General features: G+C 37.3%; 1 protein-coding gene across 5 annotated transcripts in view; it reads right to left on the minus strand.

Moving 5' to 3' along the window:
* MBTD1 (mbt domain containing 1) overlaps nt 1–22806 on the minus strand; it is a 51398-nt gene that overhangs the window by 15172 nt on the left and 13420 nt on the right. For all 5 annotated transcript variants that reach the window (XM_026667361.2, XM_026667362.2, XM_087955902.1 and 2 more), the window contains exons 6-15: nt 17121–17238; nt 16544–16678; nt 16164–16252; nt 13223–13457; nt 12960–13015; nt 10894–10998; nt 9889–10036; nt 7321–7403; nt 3686–3920; nt 1291–1368 (exon numbers count right to left, since the gene is read on the minus strand). In XM_026667361.2, coding sequence (XP_026523146.1) covers nt 1291–1368; nt 3686–3920; nt 7321–7403; nt 9889–10036; nt 10894–10998; nt 12960–13015; nt 13223–13457; nt 16164–16252; nt 16544–16678; nt 17121–17238 — 1282 coding nt within the window. The remainder of the gene's footprint in view (nt 1–1290; nt 1369–3685; nt 3921–7320; nt 7404–9888; nt 10037–10893; nt 10999–12959; nt 13016–13222; nt 13458–16163; nt 16253–16543; nt 16679–17120; nt 17239–22806) is intronic.

A 22806-nucleotide genomic window follows, 5' to 3' on the forward strand; every position in this document is an offset into this window, starting at 1 on the left:
CATTTATTCCAAAATTAAGTCCCCTTGACCTAGTTTGCACAGTTAACACTCAGTTTGCCATATAGCAGTTATAGAACCTAGAAATGATACCATTCAATTTTCCCCTCTCTCCTCTTGGTTTACTGAAAAGATACTCATGATGTCCAAAACAGAATAAGTAGTTTCACATTATGAATTAGGAAGAAGGAACTTATTCTATTTTGATGTTTGTGAAGTATCACAAACGTGACCAAAAAACTTGCTTTTTTCTGGATGCCATCTGAAAATGAAGGTAGATTTATTTTCAGAGGTAAACATGCACAAGGTTGCCACCACAAGAATTTAATTATTTATTTTGTAATCCAGCCTTATTATATTTACAAGTAAGTCAAGGCAGTAAACATTCAACATACCTTCTTCATATTTTCCTTACAACAAGTTGAGGTGAGTTGGGCTGAGAAAGTGACTGGCCCAAGGTTAAGTAGCTGGCTTTCGTAGCTAATGCCAGACTAGAATTCAGTCTCCTGCTTTCTAGCCTGGTGCCTTAACCACTAGACAAAAGGAACTCTACAATACTAATCCAATTCAGTGAAGGCTACTCAGATTGAAATTAAAATATAAAATATCATGAGGATCAAGCCATTAAGAAAAAAATAAACTTTATATGTGCATTTCTATTCAAAATGTAGTTTTAAATTAAAACTCATATAACTTCATACTGTAGCAGTTACCTATGACAGAAGTCTTTTCAATGTTTGTTAGAATTTAGCTTCATACATTAATCTTGCTGGCTTTATAAAATGCCACCAAAAATGCTCATTTTTTAAGGATGAGATACCAGTATGAAGACCAAATGAAACAATACAGAAAGAATATCAAAGTTAATGTCAATGCAGGCAAAGAAATATTGGCATAAATCTCATCTTTAAGAGAAATTTTTCTTCAACAAAAAGTATATACATTCGACTGTCACTCCACACAACTTGCCCATCTTTTTATTTAAAAATGTTCTTTTTTTGGCCTTAAGCAGGCTTTGTGTGAAGTTGAAGAGACTACAATAATTTTATGAAAAAGCTTGCTCAATGATGTATTTAATACATCTTACTTTTATTTCAGATCTGATCAGAAGAAATGAAAAGAAACTGTCACAGTATAAAAATAATGTATCTTATTGCAGTTTCCTTTATGTCATAGTGCATATCTACATTTGAAAGCTATTTCCCCCAAACAGCATTTACACACAAAAATGTCCTGAGAGAAAGTGACAGATTTTTAATGTAGAGTAAAAAAATAATCAGTTCTGTTACCCACTTTTCTTGTGTCCTTTGTACTGCTGTGATTTAGACTTTTTCTTCTGTTTTGATGAACTTGATTGGCTATCTCTCGAAGCTGAAATTTAAAAGAAGATACTGCTTTAACATAACTTTACAGCATATTTCAAAATAGTTAGAAAACAGATTTCCATACAGATAAAATGCTCTGGCCAATAAAGATACTATAGGAAGCACTTACATGCAATGTAATTTAATGCCTAAGTGTGAACAACTTCTCTTAATGCTTTTAATGATGCACATTAATATTCTGACTAGTTAACAGGAATGTTTCAGATGAAAATTAAAAATTGGTTTGGGCAGGAGAAAAAAACCTATTGTTACTTTTCTAATCAGGCAAAATTAAAGCCTATCAGAAAATTTTTATTTTATACATACGTTAATTTACAAATCTTTTAAATTGTGTATATTTATGTGACCAGTACATTGTATATCTACATTGTATCTATTGTACATCCTTTCTACTTAGATTATACAGGTAGTCCTTGACTTACAACCAGTCACAGTGAAACTTTGCACCCTTCGTGGCCACATGATTATGATCTGAGTGCTCAGCAACCTATTTGCAGTTCACTATGGTTGCCAAACACCCTACAATCATGTGATCACCACTTGCAATATTCTCTGCTGGCTTCCTCAGAAAGTCAAGGGGGACGCTGGAAGAGAAAGTTGCAAGCTGCTGCCACCTGCCAAAGGACTTCCCTTCCCCTCCATGCATGAGGATGGTGGGACAATCCTTGATAGGCAGTAGACACTGGTTTCTTCAGCCAAGCACACAAATTCCCTTCCACACCGGAAGAGAAACACTTGTGCTGGCCTGGAGACGCAAAGCAGGGATCTTCACAATCCCAGGCTTGTTTTTCCAATTCGGCACACCAGTTCCCTTCTGTGCACAGAGGGAAGCTACCTGCCCTCCTTTGACAGGCAGCTCTTTCGCTCTGTCTGCTTCAGAAACAGTAACTGGAAGAGCTGGGAGTGCAGTTGTTGAGCAAAGCAGTCAGTTGGACATCTCACTGAAACAAATGCTTCCTTCAACGAACAAGATTCCAATTCCAATTGTAGTTATAAGTCGAGGACTACCTGTGATAGAGAGCAATTATGATTGGATCACACTGATACTATGACACACAATTGCAGTGCAAGAGGGAAGAGCAAAAATCAATCAGAAGTCAGAATGCTGGAATAGATAGTAAAAATGCATGCACTTCAATTCAATCGGAAGATAATAAACTGAAAGAAAAGCATAAATACTACACCGCAGGGAAGTACAAAATTCTGTAGTCTGATCACAGATTACATTCCATGTTCACTAGAACATTCTTCCAGATCTGGACAGTCTGGACACAGTTTATTGTTTTCTGAAAGTGGTTTTTTCCCCCCAGAATAGAGCATGGTTTACTGTGTTTCAGATACAGACATAAATCACAGCTTGTTCCAAAAGAATCCTTTGCAAGGAATCTATTCCTGGAATGGCTGTATTAGTGTATTTTGTAGAACACCAGAGTATTCATAATCAAACACTGGAGCTTTGTTACACACAACTAGTACATAACAAAGCTGTAAGCAGAAAGTATAGTAGTAAATACAACAATAGTTGGGGAAGGCAAACTCATTTTGGAAATAGCAAAAGCAACAGCATTCCATTCTTCATCATGGTCTCTTTGCAACATCCATATGGGTGGTACATCTCCAAAGTAGGTGGAGAACTTTCTATAGCTATGTAGAATTTTTGCCGGAAGCTATGCCTAGTAATATACATATCCTTGGGCATAGTTCTCCCTTCCAGTTAATTTTCAATTGTCACAACAGTAATTACCTTTTTAAACACTGCTGGAAAAAAAAAAGACATAATTTCTCTTTTAATTATTTGCCAACATTTTCTATCCATCTTTTAGGCTTTATCATTAACAACATTTTATTCCTTCCTCATTTCATTACAGATTTAAGGGAACCGAAATTACCATAACCCAGAAAATGAGTATTTATGGGATAAGAAGTGTGTAATACATAATAAATTAAAAGATCTGAATTAATGGAAGGAACAGCAAACTTGGAACCACGTAGTAGAATCAAGATCTTTCCAACTAAGGTTATATATTTATCCAAACTTTATTATAAGCAAATATATATTGTAACACATTTTAATAAAAAAGGTTCATCTATAAATATATGTAAAAATAAATCTGAAGCTATAAGAACATTTTGAAGGAAGATCAAATTAAATTAGGCAATTCTGAGTTACTAACCAAATGTCTGAGATGACTAAGGCGGTTGGAAACTTGGCAGAATTTCAAAAATGAAGACAAAATTGTTGATGTGGGAATCTGCTAAATATCAGAAATGGAAGGTTCTAAAAAAGATCAACAGTAACTTACATTGTGATGCAGGAGGCTGTAGCTGGTAACCTGTTAACTGACACCACCCTACAGGATAGAGGTCAGGAGATTCACAGTCTACCCACTGATCATATTCATCCTCCCAGCCATCAAAATGTATCCTCAAGAGACGATGGATTATGCGAGTTACTGTGGCCACACATACTAAACGAGGTTCCATGAGGTCCACAGCTTCCAGTTTCATTGCAACGTGAAACCCATGGTTTGGAACTTCCTGGAGCAGGGAAATAATCAAATTTATTATATTAGGTGGATTTGTACATCATCCCAAAGCATTATTTGTTAAGTATAGTTTGTTGAATAAACAAACACCATATGGATTTCCATTATCATATTAAGCCTTAAACACTATTTACAATCCATCAGGAGTGAGTTCATATAATGTGCAGAATACCCACTAAACAAATCCCATTATGGCTTAATGCGATGGGATCCAGTCATTATGTGTGAAAATCAAACGTTTGCTATAAAAATAGTCACAGAAAAATTTCCTTTTCATCTTAGTAATTCTCTTCACAGCCTCTGGACATTTCTGCTGTTCTGGTATCACACAAGCAATGACCAGAAAGAATAAGTGGGACCACTTAAATTCCCAGAACCAACACTTACCATATACATTGCAGTCTGGGTATAAATCCCATGTTTTGGCGATCACAAACAGAGATTATCTGGCATTGATTCAATTTTAATGTACTTTTTTATGTAATAGAGGCAGGATAAGATGAATGGGACAAAAATATACACGCAAAAATATGTACTTACACATCTAGGAGAAATATATTCCAAAAAAGATATTTTTTGGGGGGGGATCTCTTTCCAAAAATTTCAGGGAGAAGGGCATGTCTCTGTTCTCGGTCTACAACAATCAGTTCTTAAGAGATTTTAAGTATTTCCAATATTTTCAGCCATTTTCATTTAGTCAGTATATTCAGTCAGGCAGTCTTAATGCTCATTTGTGACTAGACTAATTTTATCCCTTTATATTGGTCCTCAAATTTGCAACATTTTCGGAAGCAGAAGCATACAACAAAAAAGTATGGTGAACTCGGTAATACTTTTACCCTTAAATTTAACATGAGATTGCTATGGAAAGCTTGTTTGCTGTATAGTTACATTTCTGGGTGGGACCAAATTATATATGCATGTAATAGGCAAATAGGCTTAGAACATAAATTGAATCCAAACATTAATTAGTATTCTTAAGTATACCACCATAAAAGCTAAGTTAAATTTTTTATAATATCCACTTTCTAGAACACCAAGATGGTATATATTGTCAAATAATATGTTCAATATAGGCCAAAACAATGATTCAGATAAGGTTGCACTTCCCCAAACTGATGCACAATTTGGGGGCGGGGGGTTGCTCCTCCTGGACTCACAGCTCCTGCTGGATGAGCAGCCATGGCCAGGAGGATCTTCGCATAGATTCGTCTTATGTGTCAATTGTACCTTTTCCTGGCCTTTCAGTCATCTACTGTCTGGATTACTGCAATGCACTTTACATGGGACCGCACCCGAAGACTACTCAGAAATTGCAACTGGTTCACAATACAGTATGGCAATAGTTATTTCATGTTTACTGGATGATTGAGACATTTTTTTTTAAAAGGCTAGCAGTTTCAATACACTAAAAATATAAAATGATGGAGTGTATATCTATACATATAAGTGTTGTGACTCCGGGATTTGAATCTGTTCCATTGGCAGATATGAGCTCGAGTGAAGAGGATCTGGCAGGGAAATTTGAGCCTGCATTGCTGAGTGATTTTGAGGGTAGCCAGGATGAGGAAGTGGACTTGGCTATGAGAGACGAACCTAATTTATTAGAGCTGTCAGAGTCTCCCTCTCTGATTATGCAGCAGCCGGTGGCAGATAATCAGGAAAATGGGCGAGAGGTTTCAGGAGAGGAGGGGGACTTTGAGGGATCCTGGCTTGATGTGAGAAATAGACGGAGATTGAGACGTCAATCTCAATTGGGAAGGAGGCGTCGAGCCGATGATTAATTGATGAGACTAACACGCCCCCTTAGGGGATAAAAGGAAACGGATTGGCTTGAGAAATTTGCCAGAAGCAAAGTGTCTTGTTAGAGCGAAAGTCCTGTGAAGATTCTCTGAAGGATTGTGATTTATAAGCACTTCAGGTTTGCCAAACAAATATCGGAATTACTGCTGAGGACTGGAAAAACTTCAGCAGTTATCTTGGATTGGGGTTTGTTTTTGGTTGCTTATATTTTTGGAACTTCAGAATTGTGATTGCTCACCTGTGGATACAGGTGAGGCATAACATATAAGTACTTGCTTCACTATTGTCGTATTTTGCTTTAAAATCCATAAACCTATTCCTATAGTTATAGGAGGAGAATTTGGTTTAAATATGTGAATATGATTTTGAATTATAAATAAAATATTTGGAATTTCTCACTGCACGCATAACTATGGACATGGGCACAATAAAATAGATTATATTTTTATGATGAAGAGACAGTGCCACACCAGATTTATGATCTTGGATTGATTATATATGTTTCCTTAGGAACCAGTTCTTTCTTAACAGAGAAATACTGTTTCTCCATCAAGTTAATGCTGCTTTTAAAACTAAGCTATTTTTCATGAGTATATTTTGGGCATTTTTTCTTTTCCCTTCTGTTTTTTTCCTCACTCACACACACAGACAAACAGAAAAAAACTCACCTACATCCTCTAGAAGACTTGTGTGTCTATTTCCTGATACAGTATAACTTTAAAGTCTGCCTTTCGTGCAAAAATGCAAGGCGGTTTAGTAGCATTCCCTCCTATTTTTCTCCACAACTCAGAGAAATAGGTTGTTGTGAGATATAATGATTCTTTATGTCACTGTTTGCCAGCATATTCATGTATAGCAGAATACTATAGTTCAGAACAGCCATGCGTCCGTTCTTCAGAGACCTCATGTGAACCTTGTAAAGGAAGCGGCTGCTTTAAAGCTTCAAGGTGTAATGCTTTCTTTATACAAAAATACTGTACCTAGCATAATTCTACCTAGTGACTTTGTGGACACATTCATGAACTTTGTCAGTTCTTCTTCCAGAATTATTTCATTTCTTTTATTGTCTGCATTCCTCATAATCCTCCAGCCAAATCCTAACTAGATCTGACCTGCGTAACTTTTCCAAGACCAGCCAAGGCTGGCAAGAATTCTAATCTCCATTAATCAGGAAACTCCTAAATGAGTTAGGCTGAGGACTGTCTCTCAACTAATTGTTATGAGGATTGGAAAGCTCAGGAAAAAGACAGATGTAAACATACCAAGAATCACTATATTCAATTCATAATTCCTATTCAGACAAAAGTTATTCATATTCCATGAAATAATCCCAATTGAGTTTCTGGAGTTACTTGAATGTTGTTACAATGCTGTATTTCCATTCAATAAATATGTTTCATGATTTAAAACATACTAAATTAATGAAAAAAGTATTATACCTCACACAAATTCTCTTTTCCATTTTTAAAACATTTTCTACAATAACTAGATATAGACAATTTCTGGCTCAGGGAGGGGAGGCAGGAAACAAAGAAAGTATAGGAATGTTACAATGATCAAATTTCTGTATGATCTGTATGCCAGCTTACCTTGTTAAAGAATTTGACGGGGGCTGCTACTGAACCTGTTTCCCTGAGGTAGTCAAACCATTTGAAAGGTAGTTTTGTATAACCTACAAGTTAATAGTTATTATATAATAATACTGTATGGAAATATTCTGATCCTAAGTAAAATACGTATAAACTATTGTATTTTTATTGATACCTTAGAATACAATTTTATGAGATTCATAATATAAAAACTTTAAAATACAGAAAGAATATGAACTGTTAAAAATAAAGTCACAATTAAAATGTATTTTTACCACTGATATACTAGACAAATTATTTCAAAGGACTCTAGTGCCCCAAAAATCCTAAAGGCTGCTATACAAACCTCTTTGGCTTCATGGTTCTATAACCAAAGAGACAGAAAGCCCTCTTCCAAAGAGTTGTTGACCTGTCTTCATCTGAGGGCAGCAGTTGAAGCAAAGCCTTTAAAGATGAGCACCCATATATCAAGTTCCTAAGTGAACTAGCCAATTTAGCCCAGTACTGATTACTCTGTCAAGCAAATCTCAGGAAGAAAACTTATCAAACCATAAAAAGCCCTACAGTATTCAAAGGTGAAGCTGAGGATGGAACCTGGGACTTATATATATATACAGCATATACTTACTGTATATAACATCTATGTCTTATATCTGATTCAGAGCACTTTTTGCAGTAGGCTCATCAGTGGAAAGAAAGGGACCTCAAACACATACAAATCAATCTTGAACAGAAGGTAGCTTGGTGAGAAGGTCTCTGCAATGTGCCGATGGTTTATGACATACTTATTTTATCAGTTTTGTTTTAGGCTTTTTAAAAATTTTGTATTTTAACTTTATTATTTTATTTTTTAAAACTATAAATTGCTTGAACCATTCATTAATGGTGAGACAATTCAACTTGCACTAAATAATTAAGGAGAACCTATACAACTACTAATCCAACAATTATTCTGAAATTATACACAATAGCAGCAGGGCAATTCCTTTAGTCTTTGTTCTGTAAAGTCCTTGGAGGAAGCAAGACAAAGAAAGAAAATGATACATCCAAACCAAGTCCTCCAAAAGCCGTTGTAAGAAATAGTAAAATATCATTTTCTGCTCTACTGCTAGCTAAGCCAGGAGTCGCCAACCTTTTGGACCTCAGGGACCACCAAATTCATACTTTTAAATCCTGAGGACCACACGAATTTTTTAAAAAGCTAATATATTTAATATAAAAATATTTTATATTAAATATAAATTATACACACACACACTTAATTATAAAAAAATGTAAATGTTTAATGATAACAAAATAAAACGTTCCCGGCTGGAAGCCTCCCCCCACCTGCACCTTCCAAAGAGACAGAAGAGCGGAGCTGAGGGGCCTCAGGGCAACTGCCGCTGGGAGGAGCAGAGGCAGAAAGGGGGCTTTGCTCTCCTTGGGGGGGCAGCGCCCCTCGGCCGCCACTCCAGGGGCTTCTCAGCAGGCATCTGCCTACAGAAGGACTGCCGCCTTTGGTGATTAATTTGGGGGAGGGGAGGGGAAGAAAGTGGGAGCTCCTTTCAGATACCGGGTGGAGGATTGAGAGAGCTCAGATATGCAGCTGAGAAAAGCTGGGGGGGGGGGCTCTTCCAGCCTCACCTGGAGACAGGGAAGGAAAGGTATTCCTGGGGGCACTTCGCTTGCTTTAGTGCTGCTGCCAAACCCAGCCACAGCGAGTGATTATTTTGGGGGGGGAGGGGAGAGAGAGAGAGAGAGAGAATTTCTCGCATTACCAGGGGAGGAAAGGAGGCAAAACAAAGCTCACTCTTTCACCAAGATCTACAAAATGCCAATCTACCGCATTCTAGTTCTTCGAAATCACCAAATGCTCCCACTCGCAGTTTTCGCACCTCCCAGCTCTTCGAGTGTTCGATGTCCCAGCTCTTTGAGGGACATCGAAGTCTCAGAGATTCAGGCAAAGCCACCGCAGCGGTAGCACCCGAGTTGCCTTAGCATGTTCAGTTAGTTAAGAATTGCCCTACCCAGAGAAGGAGGGGCTGGAGGAGGAGGAGGCAGTAGTGGAGAAGCAAGCAAGTCAGGGTGCTACCGCTGTGGCTTTGCCTGCATGCCTGACGCTTTGATGTTGGGAGACGCAGTGAGGGCTGGAGGAGCCGAGAGCTGCACATGGCTCCATCTCCCTTTCCTTGCCTGCCTGCCTGCATGTGGGAGCGGGGGGAGAGAGAGAGGTGGGAGCAATTCAAAGCTACAGAACTAATGGGGTGAGCTAACAGTGGGCACTGGGGGAGGGGACTGTTGTTGCCCGTATGTGGAAGCTGGTTGGCGTGTGCAATTCAGGGACCTGACTCTGGGAATCCCTCTAAGAGCTGGGAGACACGAGAACTGTGCGGCCCAGGGTCATTTCTTCTCTGGTCCACCAAAAAATTTCCATGGCCCACCGGTTGGCAACCGCTGGGCTAAGCAATTTCAAAGTACCTCTGGAGAAAAGGACAAATGTTTTACCAGCCAATTTATGAGTATTATTCCATAAAGAATTCAAAATGTGTTGGTATATATACATATAAAACAAGAAAACATGAATACCTCGGGGTGGAGTTAGCTCTATCATGTTAATTTCACAGAAACCAACAGGGAATATAGAAGGGGAAGTTGCATGGTAACAAAACCAGTCAGATCCATCAGCTGCCTCAGATCCATCAATCCCAATCATAAGATATCCATCTGCTAATACCTAGAATTAAATGTAGAAAATTAATACAAAGTAGTGCAAGACGAAAAAACATGAAGTGACAAGTAATTCAGCTGCCACAAGGTTCAAAACATAAAGAGAATTTTTCATCAGATTGTAAAGAATCATGGTTACATTAAACCAGAAAGTCTTCATTTAGTCAAGTTTAATTCCTAGTGACATGAACACATGTTGTTTTCTTAGCAACAATACAAAACGATATGCCACTGTCTTCTTCCAGAATGCTGTTTTGACTTCCCAATCTAATCTACTGCCCTAGGGCTTCTTAGTGACCATCCATCTTTAATCAGCAACTCTGTAACTTTTTTCAAGATCAATCATGGTCAACTAAGTATATAATATATTGGTACTTTTACAAATGACTTTGATTTTGGTATGGGGTTCAAATAATCTACCAGCTAGTTTCCAGTTCAGCTCCTTTATAAATAAATAGCCCTTATGTTATGCAATTGGTCCATATAATCTATAGTCCTATTATGGGCTCCTTTTAACACACATGGAAATTAATGTAATATGAGGTAGAATTTAGAACAGGTGTCCACTTGTGGCTCATAGGCTACATGCAGCCCTAAACAGCTAGTAATGCAGCCCCATATGACCATAAACTTTTATTATGTTATTTATATACATTATATATTTTATATGCAGCCCAAGACAATTCCTCTTCATGCAATACAACCCAGGCAAGCCAAAAAGTTGGACACCCATGATTTAGATTAGAATATTAAATAAACAATTATTTGAATACACTGTTTCCCTGAGAACATGGGGGGGGGGAGGGGGAATGGCCCTAATAGCTGCCTCCAGCTCACATTCCTCCATAAGTTAATTATTTTTACCTTTCTAATTGTTGCCACACATATAGCAGAAAGATTTAATGGATCTATGGCTTCCAATTTCATCCCCTCTTTGAACCATTCTCCACTGGACTCAGCTTCTTTAACCTAAAAAAATACCCACAGTACAAATTGATATATGGCCAAAAAAATAAATAAAACCAGAGACCAAAATAGCTGTTATTTTCTATGCAGAGTATTCAGTCATTTTGTATGTATTTTAGATGTATCATTTTCACTCAGATGCAAATTCATTTCTCTTTTTTATTTATTCTATTTTATTGTAGTAAATACTTAAAAACACAAGAAAAAAGAGAATAAGAACAGAAAAAATAAGCAGTATAAAATGTCAAAGTAACATTAGATTAATGCTACATATTAAAGTATCTTGCATTTTCAGAACATTGTTCAGTCAATATGTAATAAATAACAATAGCCATAGTATGAATCATAGTGAAGAGAATTAATATGTCTATTTAATCTAAGAGTTCTATCCTTATTTAGTAATTCAAACAAAGGCCTAGGTATTAAAGCTTTGGGTTAAAAGAAGCACGGAGTTCAAACGCAATACATGTTTCTATATAGAATTATAATACATAAATGGTATCCAAGTTGAATTAAATTCTGTATCAGACTTATCTTTCAAATACTGTATGAAATTATTTTTTGATAGCGATGCATATTCCCACTATTCAATTTGTCATTCTTCTACAGTACGCATTATATATGATTTTTTTTCAAAGTCACAGAATAAAAAATAATCTGTCAGGACCCATTTTGGGATGGACTTTTCAGCCAGCCTCTTGAGAGTGGAAGGGTTGCCTGCTAGGTTGATTTCAGTCCACACTGGCAAGAGGGTGGAGGTGGGGACTCCCGTCATGAAACAGTCCTGCTCTCAAAGAGTCTGGCTGGAAAAATTCACAGCACAGGCCCAGAGAGATTTTTAGTCCAGGGTGTTTGAAGCATGGAGCACTTGGAGCCACCCTGGCTCCAAATGCTCCGTGCTAAAATCCCTTTCCCCCTAGACTTTTCCACCAGCATCTTTGAGAAAGCAGGGGCTGCCTGTCAGATCGATTTCACCCTACTCCCTGTGAAGCAACCCTGTTGTCCTCAAAGATGCTGGTTCTAAAAAGCCCTTCTCCCGCTTTAGAAAGATCACATTTTTTGACAAGCCAGCAAAAAGGATCTTTGTGAAATGGGTAGAAAAGCCTTTCTCTCACTTTAAAAAGATCACGTTTGCTAGCCAGCTAGCAAACCAAATATTTCTAATAGGGGGTGGGGAGTGGATTTCTTCTGCTTTAGAAAGATAGCATTTGCTGGCATTTTTGTAGTCCTTCTCCCATTTCAAAAATATTGTATTCTCAGGCTCACTAGCCAAAAAAACCTAGCAAATGCAGTGTTTCTAAAAGCTAGTCCTGAGATGGGAGGGGAACACCATGGCTTCAGGATCTGAACTTTATTTCTCCAGCCCAATGCAAAAATTCTTTTTTACCCATGGAGGGCAGCTGCTTGACTTCTTTCTGTTTAACGGCCCACTCAGTCAGTCGCTTAATGATCACACTTGGGAGAGCCAGGCCTCATGTGCTTCACTTAATGAGCATCAGGACTTGCAACTCTTAACAGACAGGCTCCATTATAATCATAAGACAAGGACTACCTGTACTGAAGCAAGGGTTGAAAAATGTAAGCTAATTCTCTTTCTATATTTATCCGATCCTGTGTTTATGGCACTGAGCCAAAGATACTTCTGTAAATTACCTTGGAGTTCCATTCCCTTAACAGTAGCAGTATAACCATTAACAGGATGTAATCCAATATGTAATCCAAGTTAGACAGTTAGCTTGCTAATGTAGTTTGAAATTTGGAACTGCAATCCTGCTCATTCACTAAAGTTTTGTAAAATCTGAAGCTTCAATTTACTTGCCTTTGTTTAATATTTTGTCTTCAAATCTTATTGGAGTGATAATTTGAAATAAAAAATGCTGATAAACTGTACCTATTAAATTGTTACATTCTCTAAAATTAGTATTTTCTTCAATATAACTACAATTTCTTCTAAAATATCGTACCTTAGCAAATAAAGGTGAGGGTGCATCAATTTGACCATCTTGCTTCTTGATTATATCTTTGAAGAGAAAGGAAAAATTAAAACTACTTCTTTCACTACTTAAAAATCATGATCTAAAAGTATTATTAGTCAAAAATGTAACTGATAAAAACAAAGAACATTTTGAATGTTGACTTGTAATAGCATATATGTGGCAATTTTAAATGCCTTTATCTACAAGAACAAATGCGGTTTGCTCAGTTTCATTGCTACATCCTAACTTACCAGATCTTTTGAATCGATGTCCTATACTCCGAGACCAACCAATAGGATGAATGAGTGGGCTGTACATATGGCACCAGAAGTCATCTGTTTTGTCCTCACTTTCTTCATACACTAGTCTTAACCTGCCTCCAATTACGCTGTCAACAATTGCTACCCGTGTTCGGCAGAGATGTGTTTTATCGACAACTTCTACTCTCATTGAAGGCTTGAAAGGATACTGCATACTTTCAGATACCTTGAAACAAGTAATTGTGCGGCATTAATGTGTACCTGCAAATATTTATTATCCAAAATAATATCCGCAAAGTGTATATTGTAAAAGTAGTTTTTGGAGAATACAAGTAACAGAATTCCAAATGTCAATAGCATCTTATTTTGTGTACACACACATACACACGTGTGCATGTGTGTGTGTGTGTGTGTGTGTGTGTGTGTGTGTGTATACACACACACACATACATACATACATACATACATATACATACATACACACACACACACACACACACACACACACACATATATATACAGAGAGAGAGAGAGAGAGAGAGAGGGAGAGGGAGAGAGAGGGAGGGAGAGAGAGAGAGGGAAAGAGAGGGAGAGAGATGGGGAAGAGAGAGAAAGTTTTAGGGAAAAAAATATCAGAATATTTAGAAGGTATTGAAAGGAACTTTCAGACAGTCTTATTCAGACAATCTACAGCAGTATTTCTTAAACCTTTTGCTCAACACCTCTTCCCACCTTTAAAAATTATGGAGGACCCAGGGGAACTGCTGGTTAGGCTCCCTCAGTGATGGACCGAAATCCACAATCGTCCGCAGTTTCGGTTTGTGCTCGCCGCTGGAGGGCCCCGATCTACTTGATTTAGAACCAAAGCCCCTCTGTAGAGGTGGCAAAGAAGGGGGAGACTGCCAGCTGGGTTGAGGGGAGCCACATCTCCCCTCCTTGGCTAGGCATAAAGCTCCTCTCCGGAGACGATTGCAGTGGTGGTCAAAATGGCCACCCCAAAGAGGAAGATCTGACTGGACAAGATTGTGCAGGAGCAGAGAGGAAGAGGACAGCTTGGGTGACAGGGCTAAGCAGAATTAACATCTGAATACAGAGTACCCTGGAGCTAAAATACTTAAGAACTTTTGAGAAAGGTTTTTAAAGCAGCGGTAAAGAAGAGGGGGGGAAAAGATTTGACAGCTGGAAGTGGCTTTGAACTTTGAGAGAAAAGTTAGAAGAAATTAGTGAAAATGATTCTGATACCAAATAGGCAAATTTAAACCTGAAACTGAAAGTGTCAAAGGGGAAATAAGGAGCTTTTGAAACTTAAAAGCCAGAAAAGGAGAAAAAGTGGAGGAAGGAAAAAAGGGGGTGGAACTTGGTCATACCAGAGAATGCCACCTGATGCTAAAAAAAAATTAATGTGAACTTTTAAAAGATTTTTAAAGAATAACAAAGTAAATGAAAATTTTGCTACAATCAAATAGAGCCCCAAGAAAGTGATAGTGGAGTTTGGAACTTAGTAACAAAGAAAGAAGAAGAAGAAACTGTTCTGGAACTGTTTGATGATTTTGGAAATTTTGGACATTGGATCATTAGAGGATATAATTGAAATTAACTCTGGAAGTAATTTTATAGAATTTGGTTGTCTAAAGGTACTGGGAAGTGTTGAAAGATGGCAGAATTTTATCTGGAACTGAAAATGGAATTAAAAAAACATGAAGGAACAGCTGCAAGAGAAAGGAGAATCGCTTGGCTTTGTTCTGCAATCTCTGGAAATGGCGGTCTTGGAGTATGAGGATCAGCAAAAAGTTTCAAAGGAAGAAGAAGACTTGAATAAAGGGGAGGCCATCTTTAACAAAAAATTGGGACAATGAGGTTTGAAACTCAAAGAGGGGGAAAAGGGACTTAAAAATTGGAGATTAGAGGAGGTAATTAAAAAAGAACAATGTGAAAAATAAACAAAATATAAGGAAAGAGCAGAAGGAAGGATTACAGAAGGAACCATTAAAGAGGGAGGGGGACAAACATTGGAGTGAGAAAAAGAGGGGGGAAATAAAGGAGAAAAGAAGTTACAAGAAACAGAATCAGGAAATAAAGAAATATGGGAAACAAACAAGAATTAAAGGGAATAGTTTGTTTGATAGACAGAGACAATGGTTGAAAATTTAATTAAGACAGAGGATTCTGCATGGTGACAAGGGATTGTATAAATATATTAGAAATACTAAATTATGTAGAAAACAGGAAAATATATGCAATTAAAATGGAAGATGAAACTGGTATTGTTATTCAATGGAATGTCTGATAACAGATTAAATAAAATATAAAAATATGTAAAACATAATTGAATATATTAATGTATATTAATGATTTATAAAATATAATTGAAATGAATTATGAGAAGGATTGTAAGGAGATTAATACCAGTTTCAAGGATGAATTTGAATTGATTAATTATTTTATTTCTTTTTTCTTTTCTTTTCTCATTGAAATTTAAAACCGTTTAGAGGTAATTTAAAAGGGAAGTAACTTGTGGAATCTGATTAAAAAGGGATCTATTTTATAATATAGCTATTAGGTGATGAATGTTATAATTGTTTAATAGGACAATTTAAAAGTAGAATGTTTACTGGGATTTGAAAGGGAACTAACTATAAGATATAAAGGTGACACATTCTAATTGGCAACCATAGGGGAAACCTTGTTTCGTAATGTTTGAAATGTGGATATGTAATGAAATTGTAAACAGAGCAGATAAAAGATTCAGGTTTAAGTGCATGCAATGAGAAAGATAAAACATACTTCCTTGGCTTTAGTCTCAGAGCTGTTTTCAGGCTTACAAAAATCCCTCATGCGGGATCAAGGAAGACTCCCCAAACTGATTTAATTATTAATATTAACACTAGTGGGAATATTAGCAAAATTCCCACACAGTTTTAGTCATTCTCACCTTTGGGGAGAAGTCAGGAGGAAGAGTTTTGGCACCGGTGAGTCTTTTTACCAGAAAAGCTTTCCAATTTGTATATTTATGTTGAATAGCTGTCAAGAAAAAAAAAAGGCATTCATTATTTAAACTTTGAATTAACAGACTCTGAATGAGAATCAACAAGTTTAATGGTAATCCAAATATATTATTTACTGGACAAATGCACAAAAGGTTTTGGCAATCAAAAGTAACTCAAATATCTTAATACATAATATATAGTGTTCATAATTTTAACACAGGATGGGCATTCCTCAATAGAAATAAAAATATTGTCTAACATAATCACAATCCACACAGAGAGAACAAGATGAAAAGTTCGAAGTATTATTGCTATATTTACATACATCGTGGTGGAACTAGAGGTTTCCCACTGGTTGCACACCAACCAACTGGATGGATATCAGGTCCACAGATGTTACACCAGAAGTCAAGACTTGAATCACCTTCAAAGCCTTCATATCTTAATAAAGCATTGTAACCTGAAACAGAGGTTGTGTTTAGGGGCTCATTTTGGAGGAATACATCTGCAACATTAATCAAGGCTATCGGGAGGTTGTGGTTCCAATTCTGAAACTGCATTAGGCCCCCAATTGCACACATACTCCAGTAACAATTTTAAGCTAATCACGCACCATTCTAATAAGCTCAATAGTTGCAGTTATGGTCCAACAGTTTCTGAAGAATACTAAAGATTATAATTAATGTTCTATGTACCATTCAATATGCCACAAGCTATTCTTTACAGTTTCTATGATCAAAACTGACTGGCTATTCCCAAGGGATATGCCTCACTAAACAATCTAAAAATTAAGCTATTTAACACTGAGGATTTCTATTTCTGAGAAACCTTTCAAACAAATAATTCTTCAATTATATCTAAGCAATTATAGTTTAAAATACATTATTATAAAAATTAATAACCTGCTAATTTCAAAATCCCAGCAATCCAGAAGACTTTGGTAGGTAGGCTGCAATCTGTGTTAGGGACTTCCACACGCACACCTTCTGAGATATCACCCCAGCATGTCCCCATTGGTGCCTGCAATGTAAATCAGAAAAATAAAAGTCACATCACAGATAAACATGTGACAACATACACAATTTTGAAAACATACTAGCGGTGATACCTTAAAGCTTACCTTTTTTAAAAGACAGTATAGAATCATTCCTCCCTTCCCCCATTCCTTCTGACAAAGGAAATTTATTTTTAATATCCTCTTATTTATATACTTTAAGCATGAAGGAAAATCAGAATGATTATTATAAAAATAAATCCATTGAGAATCAAATGCAGCAAAGAATATGGGACCAAAAAGGAAATTAGCATTTTTCATAATAGATTCAAGCAATGAGGGAGTGAAGAAATACCTAATTTTTAGATGCATAAATAATATTTTTGTTTTTCCAGCACTACCCCAATTATTTTAAAAAGTACACATTGAGAATATGTATGCAAGTATGTATATTAGCCAGATTAAACCCTTTTTCTAATTGTAATTAACACAATTGAAAAGTTACAAGAAATAAAATAATTATTTGTAGTTGAGATACCCTATTGCAAATTATTGCAGAGTAACTTTGCTTACAAGATAAGCACTTGACATAAGAGCAATTAAAAGAGTATATCTAAATTCTGGAAATAAGAAAATATGTTTGCTCAGGAAACACTATTAATTATCTCACTACTTAACCCCAAATAATTTTTTAGGTTTTCCGTGAACAAGATTCTTTCGTTTGGCCTATTTCTTTGCTGGTATGGTATACTTCCTTAATTGGAAATTTGGCAGTGACTCGAGAATCAAAACAATCTGAAACTACAGTGGTCATTGAACCCAGTGGGATTTACTTCTATATCAGAATTATTACAGCTGTGCCAGAAGATATGGATTAGGTAAAATGTGGATAAAAGTATGTTTATATAATGAATTACTAATTTCAAAATTTTGCAGTACTTTGACAAAAATCTAACAATGGAGAGTTGATCATGAATCCTCAAGGGGGAAATCAAATTCAATAGATTCTTAATGGGAAAATATATGAGAAGTACTATATAAAGTTAGATCTGAATATTACTTGATGGTTTCTGAAGTATCTATCCTCTGGCTGCTTAAAAGTGCATTTTATTTTAGATGCTACAATTTTAGACAAGGTGACAAAAAGAATAAAATATAGAAGCTGAATTAGGAACCATTTAATGAAATTTTATTAAATTTGTGAAGTATTATGGAGGTTCCCAAACAGGATACTACTAATGTTCCGGACAGTGACAATAAAAGCAGCATTCAGGCAAGTTTCAAGACAACAGCTTCAGGCAGATTGAATACTACAAAATAATTGCCTCATAATCATATATAGGGTATTTCTTAAGAAATCATTTACTAAATCCCAGCCTCTAAGAAGCACATAGAAGCATTTGTTCTTTTACAAATGATGCTTCCATACTCCTGGTTTACTGCAGTGGTGTCAAATTCAGAGGAAAAACTATTATGCCAATATCTACCCAACAGAGTTTCTGGCAGATCGATCTTTTCATTTAGTAGCCTTATCTGCTTCAGGAAAAGCTCAGCAGAGACAGATTTAATACAGAAAAACAACTCAGAAGTCTTACTGCAGCAACAATCTTAAACAAGGGATATGTTACAAGAAACATACATAGTTAAAATTTCCAAATTGTAACAACTTTAATTTCCAATCTTATTATTAGTATTTTCACTGTTTCAATCAAAGAGATCCTAGACACTAAATTAATGCTGCTCTTTCTTAAGCTTATGGACTAGAGCAGTCTCTCTATAGTTTATTTCTGTTCAAAAGTGATATAAAATTGAATTCATGCATATATGTGTAATAAAGCCAGCAGAAGTAGCTATCCAATTGGTTCAGAGTCCTATAGGCATTATAGTCATTTTTATACTCTGTTCAATTCATGACCAAAGTTTGAGGCACCAGATTTCAAAGATGTGGATTGGTATAGGGGTAACAGCAGAAAGTTAAACTTGTCCTTGTCTGTGTAAAAATAGTGGTTCAGCTAGTTCCTCCTACACCAATCCATATGGCTCTCAGTTCTGAAGAAGAAAGCCATAATGGGTATGGATCTCGTGGCCTTGAAATGATGGTATACAGTATATTCAGTATACTGTTTTCTCCTGAACACAACGTTTACTAGCAGAACCATAAGTGTACAGAGAGGAACAAGTTTACCTTCCAGACTCATGATGAAGACATCCGCCTCGGGCTCCTTCCCAATAAAAGGAAGGTCTGCCTGGCCACCACTTTGATCCAGCGCACACTCTGGAGGAATTATCTGTGAGGGACAGCCGCCTTCCCTGCAAGGTAAGTTGCAATCAGGAAGGTCTTGATGGGTGAGGTCCAGATTCATGTAATGGGCTCCCCTATCCAAAAAAAGGCTGACCACATAGTATCAGAATAGGACAGCTAAGTATTACTGTTAACTGCTCAGCTTAGTAAAAATACCTGGTGGGCTCTGGAATTTCAGGGACTAATACATATTTAATATAAATTTTTGACGTAAAGGACCAAATGAGGAAAAAGTGATATCTGGTGATATTTTCCAAATACATTACCCACAACTATTACAAGGGTGGGTCAGACAAGAAGACATGGACAGGAAGATTTGAGACCAGTCATATCTCACAAAAGTCTTGTTATGGGTAACAATGGAAAAAGAATGTTATATGCTATTTTGAACTTTTGGAGGAAGGATAGAATTTAATAAGTAAATAAAACTGGACGCATGTGTATAACATGGTTTTTTTTTTAAAATAGTAGTCCTCTCCTTTCTCCTCAATAAGTGAGCAAACGATAGTTGCTAATTGGATTCAAGTAGAAAAAAGCATACATTTTTTGTACAAAAAAACCCTTGAATTTTAAAAAGGGGAAAGGTGCCAGCAAACCAGTGCCATCAATAGTTAGCTACTGAAAAGAGAAGAGTTTATTTCCTTTAACATTATAATTTTATTGATAACTTGAAAATGAAAGAAATTTATGTTTTCGAAGGCAGGTATATTCAGAAACAAATTTTGTAACTCTGAATTAAAAATCAACTAATTAAAAAATTCAAATAATAACAGCAACACTCATGTGTGCTTATTGTACCCTTATTGAGACACTGTATATGTAATACATGCAATAACAATACAATTAAGTAAAAGTTGGCAAAGTTTTTGCTAATAGTATACTAAAAAGAGACTAGACCATTTAGTCTAGACCATTCTAGACCATTTAGAGACTAGACCAAGGGTATCAAACTCAAGACCCAGGTGCCTAGGTATGGCCTGCGGGGCCACCCTGGAAACAGTGAAGGTCCAGCCTGCAATGCCTCTGCCAGTGAAAATGGAGCTTGGAAGGGCCACACCCAAGCTCCATTTTCACTGGCAGAAGGTTGCAGAAGGCCATTGCAGCCAAAAATGGAGCCTGGGAGCCCATTTTCTTGGACAGAGCAATCTGGCCATAGGCACCACCACCCCCGCCACGAGTAACATCAAGCTGGCCATGCCCACCCTGGCCATGCCCCCACATCACCCTGAGGTCAAACACAACCCTGATGCAGTCCTCAATGAAATCAAGTTTGACACCCCTAGATTAGACCATAACTGTGCTGCAGAAATATGGACAATCACTACACTACTGCCATCTAGTGATGGTATTTTGCAACTTAGATATGTTAGTCCTAAAGACAATTTGATGTCTATAGGTAAGTGGTGGCTAACCTTTTTGGGCTCCTGTGCCAAAAATTGTGTGTGCATCAGCGCGCCCATACTCGCATGCCAACACCCAGAATACAATGCACGCCCCCTCCCCACGCCCCCTGCACATGCAATTCTCCTACCACCACCACCCCCTTACCCGTACTGTGCCTCACAGCTGCTTTTTCGGCTGGTTTGAGGCCTTTTTCAGCCTCCCAGAGACTTGGAAAAAGCCTCTGCAAGGCTTTTCAGGATGAATTATAGGCCCGTTTCATCACTTCCTTTATTACAGGAAGTGACAAAACGGGCCTATAATTCCTCCTGAAAAGCCTTGCAGAGGATTTTTCCAAGCTTCTGGGAGGCTGAAAAAAGCTTCAAATCAACAACAACAAAATCAGCTGTGAGGTGCGCGCATGCAGTGAGTTAAGTTTGCCTGCAGGTTATGTGCCAGCATAAATGGCTCTGCGTGCCACTTGTGGCATGCGTGCCATAAGTTCGCCATCACGGCTATAGGTTTTCTTCATTTGAAAATTTGAAAAAATCTTCTGCAGCAAAAAAGAGTTTTTGTTCAAAATCCAATAAACATTCCATTTAATGGACTTTTTGGAAGGAGAAATTAAATTTTAGCATTCATTAAAATCTGAACACACAAAATTTGCATCAAACTACCACATTTAAACAATTTAGTAAATACCCCATGATTTAAGGTATAGAGTGAAGGCCAGACAAAAAAAATGCCCCTTACATCTGAAATCCACTAAACCATGTTCTGTTAAACTAAAGGTTTATTGCCCTATTCTGCAAAAAAGAACAAGAATCAGATATCTAAGATGGATGACTCTATTACAGTTAGTGGTGAAATCTGTATTTAGTATTATGCAATAAAGTTAAGCCTGGTGAAAGCACCAGGTAAAGTCTTGATATGTTTTTAAAACAACTGATCTATTTCCTTTCAAACTGTAGGGTTAAAGCAGCAATAAGAAGAAAAATCTGCAATCCTTTGTGGATCATCTGAAGCAGCATGTTACTACATATTATCCACATTACTATTCAATAGTTAGAAATAAGAGGATATACTGGAAGTGGCTACTTCAACCTGATTCATACACAGATGGTCCCACAAACAATCTGTAACTAATGGTAAAAGTTGTCATGCTTCCTTTGTAATCTGAATCTGCAGGAGAAGATGAGCTGTAACAACAGCCAACAGAGATCGAGCGGGTGGCTCCGTTGGCCTTGGAGGAAACTGGGAAAGGGCAGAGTCAGTCCAGGCAAGGCTTTTCAGGATTAGAAAGGCTTGCAGACAGGAGAGCAGGAGAGACAGAGGTCAGGCGAAGAGCAAGGACCACCCCTCCTGATCCTAGAGCATGGAGAGAAGAGAGAAGACGAGAACAACGCAGACTGATCCGGCTATGAGGGAGGAGAGTGCTCCGCCCCCCTTCACAAGGCATACTTGAGGACTGAGATGTAAGGAGATGCTGGTGGGAGGGGCATCTGTCGGGAACAAATGTTGAATCTGTGGAGCCTTGTGTGCTCTTGCCAACGCCTGGAGATTACTGTGCTCTGTCTTGTGGTACTTGCCCGGTTTGCCTGCTTCACTGAACTTCTTGTTCTGCTTACTGTTTGGCTAACCTGGCTTACTGGACTACTCGCAGCCAGAGACTGCTGAAGATGCATGTGAGAGCTTTGCTCCAAGTCTTGTAGTAAATGTGGGGATGTTTGGGAGCAAAGTTGGAGCAATAAAGGGAAGTTAGACCTGTTCTCTGGCTGTGTTGCTTTTGTGCCAAGCCCCGGGTCATTACAAAAATATTCAAATAATAAGCTTATAGGAAATGAAATTGTCTCGAAATGGATTATGTTTTCATAAAATGTTTTCTTAGTGAATGCATAGACTCAAAATACTC

Source organism: Notechis scutatus, chromosome 2, assembly GCF_049901735.1.
Source record: "Notechis scutatus isolate UNSWTSFEM ecotype Mainland chromosome 2, rNotScu1.2, whole genome shotgun sequence".
Taxonomy (NCBI): domain Eukaryota; kingdom Metazoa; phylum Chordata; class Lepidosauria; order Squamata; family Elapidae; genus Notechis; species Notechis scutatus.